The 8,940-nt window shown below is 31.0% G+C and overlaps 2 protein-coding genes across 3 annotated transcripts; one reads left to right on the top strand and one right to left on the bottom strand.

Annotated features, from left to right (window-relative positions):
- The first annotated feature begins 982 nt into the window (after positions 1–982).
- On the top strand, positions 983–2,504 carry LOC107918683 (E3 ubiquitin-protein ligase PUB23). Its single transcript, XM_016848269.2, has one exon. It carries the CDS (start codon positions 1,101–1,103, stop codon positions 2,328–2,330), a length of 1,230 nt encoding a protein of 409 aa, XP_016703758.1. The 5' UTR covers positions 983–1,100; the 3' UTR covers positions 2,331–2,504.
- A 2,542-nt stretch (positions 2,505–5,046) lies between these two features.
- Positions 5,047–8,647, bottom strand: LOC107918681 (LEAF RUST 10 DISEASE-RESISTANCE LOCUS RECEPTOR-LIKE PROTEIN KINASE-like 2.1). 2 transcript variants are annotated; one of them, XM_016848267.2, is made up of 2 exons: positions 7,808–8,647; positions 5,047–6,411 (listed from the first exon to the last, which is right to left on the bottom strand). In XM_016848267.2, the coding sequence occupies exons 1-2, from the start codon at positions 8,610–8,612 to the stop codon at positions 5,366–5,368; spliced, it is 1,851 nt and encodes a 616-aa protein (XP_016703756.1). In that variant the 5' UTR covers positions 8,613–8,647; the 3' UTR covers positions 5,047–5,365. The 2 variants fall into 2 exon arrangements, with proteins under 2 accessions (XP_016703756.1, XP_016703757.1); XM_016848268.2 differs by having other exon boundaries at positions 5,047–6,408.
- Positions 8,648–8,940: the final 293 nt, after the last annotated feature.

The following is an 8,940-nucleotide window of genomic DNA, read 5'->3' as shown; positions in this document are numbered from 1 at the left end:
AAAAGATTTGACATTTACAACATTTTCTTTTAAAAATTAATGTCAAATCTAATAAATGTTTTTGACCAAAATCAAATCTAAGCCTGCTTTATTTAAAGTTAAAAAAATTAAAGGGCTACCAGATACATATTAATAATATTTATGTAAGGCGTGAATGAAGGGTATATGGATTATATTTAACTTATAAACAACAACAAAATTTAAGGGTTAATTTTGCTTTCAATCCTTGCAATCATCACACATTTGAAATTTAATTTTGCTAAACAGTCCAAAACCAAAATTACATGCGTGGAAAGTTCTTAGTGTTTTCGATTCTAAACCTAGAATTGTAAGGTTCTTCGAATCATAAGAGTAAAGAAAGTTCCATTTGGTTTTAGGAAATAGAAATCATTTCCATTTTCGTTGAAAACGAAAAACATTATAGAAAATGTGTTTCGTTAAAAATATTAAATTTTAATTTTTGTAAAATAAAAAAAATGTGAGGATTAAAAAAAAGGTTTTTCAATTGTTTTCACTATAAATGGTTTGTAAAATTGAAAAAAAAATTTAAAAAAAGTTTTTAAATTTAAATTATTTGACCTTTGGTTCAAACACATATAATCATATTTTTCATGTTTTCGTTATAGAAAATAAAATTTTTTTCTCTATTTATAAAACATGTTTATCAATTTTCAAAAATAGAGAATGAAAATGTTTCTAGAAAAAAAATTCAATGTATAAAAACTAAATTGTAAAGGGATAAAGAAGGTAGGGACCAATAACAGAATTAAACCAAAATTAATATTTAATTTAAATCCAAAATCGAAATATTCAAACGGAAAATTAGCAAATTAGCTGACTTATGGGTTCCCATTTCTCAGTTTCCCATGTTGCTTGCAATTCCATATTCAATACCTTTGACTTTTGATCATATCTTTTAGTTTAGAGTAGAATTGGACAACATTATTACACCATACATCTTCACCATCACTTTTCTTTATATATATATATGTATGTATGTATATATGTATATATATATGCATGTAAGGATATATATTAATGGCATTTGCTTGATGTTTTGTTTTGTTTTTAATCAAAGCACATATCATTGGTAGCTTGCTATGGATAAAATGAATTGTCCACCAGATTTCAGATGCCCCATTTCCATGGAAATCATGAAGGATCCGGTCACCATCGTCACCGGAGTCTCTTACGAGCGGAAGAACATCGAGAAATGGTTCTTCGTCTACAACAAGAAGACATGTCCGACCACCATGCAATGCGTCGAGAGCTTCGATATGACCCCGAATCACACCCTCAAACGTCTCATTCTTGCGTGGAAAGAAACACTCGTAGCCCCTTCGTCCACTTCATCGTCTGTGCCGCAACCGTTGACCAAGCACGACGAGATGGTTTCCCTCTTCACCGCCCTCGAATCATCTCCTTTTAAAGTAAGTTCCATGAAGAAAATCCGAGCAATAGTCGAGTTAGGTGACGAAACAAAGTCCGATTTCATTCGATCCGGCGGGGTGGAGGCTGTTGTTGGAATGCTAATCAATCAGTTCGACAATTCCGATTTCGTTAGCTTTCAAGCATGCGAGGAAGCTTTAGGTATCTTACACTTACTCCCGTTATCGAAACAAGACGAAAAATCATTTCAGTTGATATCAAAGCCAGATCCAATGAGATCAATAGCGATCATCCTTCAACGAGGTAGCGCCGAAGCTCGATTTTACGCCATCACCATCTTCCGAAAAATAGCCAAAACCGGCTTTAATTGGAACCCTTTAATTGAAGATCAAGGTATCGATTTATTCAAATCCTTACTAGAACTAGTCTACGATGGGATATGCAACAAAGCAAGTTCATACGCACTCGAAATCCTTTTCGAAATCCTATCATCATCCAAGAAAAGCCGATTAAAAGCCATCGAAGCCGGCGCCATTTGCATCCTCATCGAGCTTTTACCCGATTCGAACCGATCCAAATCCGAGAAAATGCTGCTTTTAATAAAGCTATTATGCGAGTCACCAGAAGGAAGGATGGCTATGGTGGATCATAGTTTAGGGATACCTGTAATTTCAAAAACCCTATTGCAAGTCTCAAATTTAGCCACTAAACTTGGGGTTAAGATCTTGTGGCAGGTATGTAATTTTCACCCAACGGAAAGGGTATTGGAGGAAATGTTGATGCACGGAGCTGTGAAGAAGATGGTGACATTGTTGCATTTAGAGGGACGATTATCGTCGACTAAAAAAAAAGTGTTGGAGATGTTGAAGATGCATTGTAATTCATGGAAGCGACACCAATGTTTCCCTTGTGATTTGAAGGATTATTTGGGGGTAAAATAGGAAAAAAGACATTGAGAAATGCTTGGTATACATCCTTGTTGAATTTTTTTTTTCTATTACAGTTTGTTTTGATTGATAGTAATTTTTATTCTTTGAATTATATAAGTATTGTATTTGAAAAGAAAGTTTCATTAATCATGTAATTTGTGTGTTTATTTAGTTTTATTTTGAAGATATTTGAATCGGATTAGATTGGTTGGTCGGATCGTTTGAACTGAAAATCATTTTAAGTATTAATTTAGAGAATGGTTTTGAACCATTTAGATCAAGAATCAGCACAATTTGATTGAATCGGTGATTAAATCAACTCAATAATTAGATTTTGAGTTAATAATATATGTTAACGAAAATAACGAATTTAATAATATAAAAATATGAAAAGCTCAATTAGGCTTGTGAGCCGTTCGTCAAGTATTACTAAGCTCAAATTCGATTTATGAGTGGGGAAGAGTGTATGTGTAATTCTAGGCATTGTGTCAAAAAGAAAATATATGATTAGAACCTATAATGAAGTGCATCAGAGACTAAGGGCTTATTGAAGTAAAAATTACTATAAAGAATTATTTAAATATGTTATTATGATTTAAGAGTTTTTTTTAATATATAACCCTCTAAATGATTATTTAATAAGATATTTTTTTAATATATTTTAGTTATTGTGATATATTTTTAATAATTTTATATTATTAAATTATGTTATTGCCTTCTATATATATATATATTATTGATCCTAAGCTTAATGATCGAGTTGAGCTGTTACAACTTAATCAAACTTCAGTTCAAGTTTAAGTACGAAAATTGATAAATAAATTTAATTGAGCTCGAACTTAAAAATATTGTCAAGCTCAAACCAGATATTGAATTTCGAGTTCCGAACCAAATTCGAACTTACCAATAGTTGAACTCGATTTGGCTAGATGACACTCCTAGTGACACCCCATGAAGGTTTACCAAAAGGAAAGAAAAAAATGTTAAAATATGTCATAAACCCCTGTGCTCTTCATAAATATGAAATTTAGTCTCACGACATCTATTTTTTAGTTACATTGCTATCAAGTGAGTATTTTTTTTTTCAAAATATCATACCAATAAATTTATCAGTGTTAGCAATTAGACATGAATTTCGAAATCTAAAAAGTAAAAAGATTAACTCCCTAGAAATAAAAATATAAGGACTAAATTCTAAATTTGTAAGAGTAGAGCAATATATCATATATTTGTAATAGATAAATCCACCGCCCCTTTTTTTTCAAAACTGCATACGGAAGAATGAGGTTTGTCAATAAATGAAAAACACTAGGTCAACATCTACTTGCGGTAATGTGATGGTGATGGTTTAAAGTCAAACCCCATTTGTTTAGTTTTGGTTAAACCAATCTGCTTTGAATAGTCAAAATTAAATTGGTAAAGCTTCGTTGCAAAAGAGTTAAGTTTATCACAATTTAAATGAATAAAATTAGTAATAAATAGGTAAAGGAAGACAAATTGGAAGCATTGTGTTTTAGTTGACTTGACTTTTTAGGTTTGAGAGAAAAATATTTATAATATTTAGTAATTAAAATTAACCTGTCAAAATAAACATATTTTATTCTTCAATATATATATTTAAAGGTCACATTCGGGTGAGTTTGGATTTAACTATTTTCGAGTTTAAGTTTTTTCGGCTATAGATATTTTGTGTTTGAGTTTCCTGAATTCAAGGTTTTTAAGTTTGAATTTTGGATTTGGGTTTTTCGAGTTTGAGTTTGGGTCAGATCGGATCAGTTCAAGTTTGTTTACGTTAGATGTAATTAGATTTGTTCATGGGTTGAACTATTTGTCCAGGCCCGAAGGTCTGCCTAAAACTTGGGAAGGTTTGGACAAAAATATTAGACTCGAAAAATGGGTCTGAGAAAAAAAAGGCCCGTTTAAAATATGGGTCGGGCTTAGCCTATTTTTAAGTTGATAATATTTTATATTATGTTATTTTTATATATTATGTAATTTAGAACACATTAAAAAAAACTTATACTAAATATATAATACTACTCTAATGTAAACATTAAAACAATGTTAAGATGACTATATAAAAATTTTCAATAAATAAAAAATGTATAAAATTATTAAATATTAAAATGAAATAAAATATTTTAAATAATAATAATAAAGGTGGGCCTAAAATGGGCTTACGTTAGTCTTTTGTAAATATGGGTGGGTTTGAGCAATATTTTAAGCCCATAATTTGGACCGAGCCGGGCTTAGACAAACATAAAGTATGTTAATATCATATTTAGGCCCGATCCGACCCATGAGCACCTCTAGATGCAATTTGTATTTTTTTATTCATAAATGTAATTTTCTACCTAATTTAAAATGGTTAAATCTCAATATGAATGTTGTCCATTGAGCCTTCGTTTAGTTGACATCATTATTATTACAACAATAAAGAGAATATGAGTTTGAGCATTCTTAAACACATTTTTCTCCTTTTTAAGGGTTTGACAGTTGTAGGTAAAAACAAACATTATATTATAAAAAATCTCGATATGAATTCTAAATTTATTATTTTTAAGTAAACTTTGGTTATAATGTAATATTTTAAATTATATAATTTTCAAAATCAATATTTGTTAGCATAAAAAATGATATAATATTAAGAGGGATTGAAATTGATTTAAATCATCAAAACGTTTTCCCAATTCCTTTAAATAATTTTATTGCCAAAATTGTATTCTAAAATGTGGACAGAAATGATTTAATATATTGTTAATCAGAGGCTTACAAGTATAAAAATCTCAAGGTTTTTCATACCTGTTTTACGATCTATGTTCGAGGTTCATGACTGTCCCTCCTAAAAATGTCATCTTCAAGGTTCAAACATGTATATCCCATTGAGAATATAATGTCTCTTACCATTGCACCTAAGGTGCTAATTTTATAAATTTGTTACATATATATTTTCACCAGCATCAATAATAAACATTGCCAAAATTGTTAAAACAAATACAAATGCATGCAACAATGTCAGCAAACCATGTACTTTAGGAGTTTGCAGCCTATGATCTTGGAGGCGACGATAAGAAAGGCTTAGGTGGGATAGTGAGCGAATTGGTGAACCCTTCCAACATTTCTACCACTCTACTCATTGTTGGGCGATTTGATGGGTCAATTTGTATGCACCACAAGCTCACTATTATCATCTTTCTTGCTCTCTCTTGATCATCTTCACTCTCAATATCTTCCAATCCTAGTTCTTCATCCAACTCTATACGATTATAGATCCAGTATGGAAAATATATTTCACTTGTTCGATCAACTTCAACACTAATGTTTTTTCTTCCCCCGACCATCTCTAAAACCATCATTCCATAACTATAAACATCAGACTTGTGAGACACTCTCCCGAAGTTTCTTGAGAATACTTCAGGAGCAATATACCCAGCAGTTCCTCTTGCACCTGTCATGGATATGGCACTTTCTTTTTCGAGACACAATTTTGCAAGACCAAAATCAGATATCTTTGGAACAAACTCATCATCTAAAAGGATGTTGTGAGGCTTGATGTCGAAATGCAGAATACGGGTGCTACAACCTCGATGCAAATATTCTAACCCTCTGGCTATGCCAACTGCAATTTGGTACAATTTATCCCACTTTAATAGACGATCTTTCCTCTCTTGAAATATGAACTTCTCAAGTGATCCGTTTGGCATAAACTCATAAATGAGAGCCTTACAACTTCTCTCAAAACAGAAGCCCAAAAGAGTGACTATGTTGACATGAGAAGTTCTACTAATGCTTGCAACCTCATTGATGAATTCTTCCCCATTACTTTGTGAATTATTTAAAATCTTTACTGCTACATGTCTTCCATCAAGTAGCTTACCTTTGTAAACATCCCCATAGCCTCCTTTACCTAATTTGTCTTGGAATGAGTTGGTTACCTTTTTAATATCGGAGTATCTATACCTTCTAGGTGCTAAACATTCATGATCCTTTAAAAAGGCTTCAATGTTCGCATCTATATTATCTGATGAGAATTTTCTTATAAAGTAGTAGAAGGCAAGAATCACCAATACTATTCCAACAATTGAAGAAGCTGCTGCATTCAGAGGGATAGATATTAATGTTGTGTGTCAAATATAAATGGGAAACTGTAATTTACTAAAGTAACTATTTTATCCTTGCTAATATAATTATATATATATAAGCACAAATTGTTTTCAAATTTTTTAGTTTGTCAAAATACTCTTTATTTATTCATTATATACCTATAGTCCCTTCCCAACCTATAAATAGGTTTTAGTGCACTCAAACACACATCCTTCTGTATTGACAACAATGTTCCTATTAATCAAGCTAAAACTCAATCGTATTTAATAATACATACTTTGCATAATAGGTTTTTTTAAAATATTAAGTGTATCAACTAAAAGCTGCATTCTTATAGTAATACGATCCTCGCATTAGATTCCATCATTGCAAGATGATGATATGATGAATGAAATATAACACCTAAGGTGTTGCATTGTATTAAAGCTAATAAATCTGAATAGGTAAAAGTTGGATAAATTTGACCCTTAACCTTTGAAAAAAGAGTTAAATTATTTTTTTTACAAAAATGATGACGAATATATTAATTTTTAATGTTGTTGGCGTAGAAACTTGAATGACAGTCAATATGCACATCATGCTAACATAGCATCATTTGTCTTATATGTCACGTCAATTAGAATTTGTGATTATACTAAAAGGTTTAATAACTTTGAAAATTTCTTTAATTCCTTTTCTTTGTTAATATTTGTATATAATTTTTATAATACTAGCTTCCAATGTCATATGCATTCCATATGAGTTTACGCGTTTAATATTTAATTTTTTTAAAATATTTTATTTTTAATTGCAATAATTAACGTAAAATAATATTTATTATTTGAATTATTGAATATAATTAAAATCTATTAACTTATCAATTCAAATATCATCACATAAAATCCATAAATCATAATTAAAGCATTTTAACATATTCAACATACAATATAATTTTACTTTATGTAATTAATGCAAAATAATATTATTCAAAATAATATATGGCTAACTCTAATATATTAATTAAATAATAACTTTATATTAGCACAATTTTTTTAACTAATAATTGTAATTTAAATTATAATTATCACAACTTCTTTCTTACATTTTATACTTCGTGTTCTATTCAAATAATAACTCTATTTTAAAATTAGCACAATATTTATTTAACTAATAATTATAAATTAAATTATAATATTTTTAAATGTGTAATCATTATCATAAATTTTATTAAATTTTAGTTATTTTTAAATATGTAATTATTAAAATTTTTATTTTATTTTAATTTTTCATTTTAAAATATAAATTTTATTAATATAATAAAAATAAAGAATATTTTCATCGGTATATATTTCGATTCCCTTTTATCAATATTTTTCAGAATATAGAAAGATAGGATGTAGGCTTACCGAGTCCCAGGCCCAGCTTGAACCTCAATTCGTTCTTGTTCTTGGGAGTACAGTGCCAAGCGTGAGGCCTATCTCTGCAGAAGCACTTGAAATGGAAGGTAGCATTATCAAATCCACACTTACCACCACTCGCCTCACAAATGCTACAGTTGCTCGTTATCCATTCCACCATAAACCCTCTATTCAGCATGCCTTCAAGACTTCCCTCTCCGCTGGTAAAAGCCACAGGCACCACCACCCTTGTATCACAATATTCCGAAGCGAAATTCAGCATGGGATCGTTACTAAACAGTGCCAACGTCGCATTACTTTCATTTTTAGCAGCACAATGAATATTGTACCGTGAAAGTTCATGCGAGGACGACAGGTTGCAATTGGAGAACAAAAACGTTTTATTTTGGAGCGAAGGGAGAAAAAACCAGTCGGATGGAAGGGATATATTACGGATCGAATGACTGCAAATGGCATATTTATCAAAACTAACAGCTCTAGACAAATGACATGATTGGTTATGATAATAGATGTCATTGATGATGTAGTCACCATCACCAAAGCTAATCGATGGCAGCGAGTTATTTCTGCAGTGGATTTCGAAACCCGGATAGCCACATCTAGGATCGTCTCGACCCTGGATGAAGAATGGGAACTTTATGTTCATCTTACCGCAATATCTAGGTACTGTGCATATTCTGAAGTTCTCGTCCACGGCTGTAACTTTTCTTGCTTGGAAAAAGAACGTGAAGAAAACCAAGTATAGCACTGGAAAGAAGGTTGATGTAAGGTTGAAGAAATGAATTTGGTTCATTTGGTGATCTTTGAAGTTTTTGGAAGAGAGTGATGATGTCGAAGAGGATGGATGTTGTTAAATTGACCCAAGTAAAGTCGTTAAAGAAATAATTGCATAATGACAATGAAAGGTATTGAATGCAATATTCAATATTCAAAGAAGAAGATAGATATCCTGCTAAAGAGGAAAGAGCAACCAATTACAATTAAAAGGTATTGAATGCAATATTCCATATTCAAACACATTGGATGCAAATATTCAATGCCTAACTTGACTGTCTGGTGTAAAATGTCAAAAAAGGGAACTCACCCCCCCCCCGGGGATCCCCAGCTAAGGTACCCACGCT

Source organism: Gossypium hirsutum, chromosome D13, assembly GCF_007990345.1.
Source record: "Gossypium hirsutum isolate 1008001.06 chromosome D13, Gossypium_hirsutum_v2.1, whole genome shotgun sequence".
NCBI lineage: Eukaryota > Viridiplantae > Streptophyta > Magnoliopsida > Malvales > Malvaceae > Gossypium > Gossypium hirsutum.
This window is presented reverse-complemented; position numbering and strand designations above follow the sequence as displayed.

Excerpts from the sequence above, each read along its gene's own strand:
- LOC107918681 (XM_016848267.2), bottom strand. The coding sequence starts at position 8,612 with ATGAACCAAATTCATTTCTTCAACCTTACATCAACCTTCTTTCCAGTG. Across the intron at positions 6,412-7,807 it reads CAAGCTGGGCCTGGGACTCG|CAGCTTCTTCAATTGTTGGA; the intron begins GTAAGCCTACAT and ends CTCTGAATGCAG.
- LOC107918683 (XM_016848269.2), top strand. The coding sequence starts at position 1,101 with ATGGATAAAATGAATTGTCCACCAGATTTCAGATGCCCCATTTCCATG.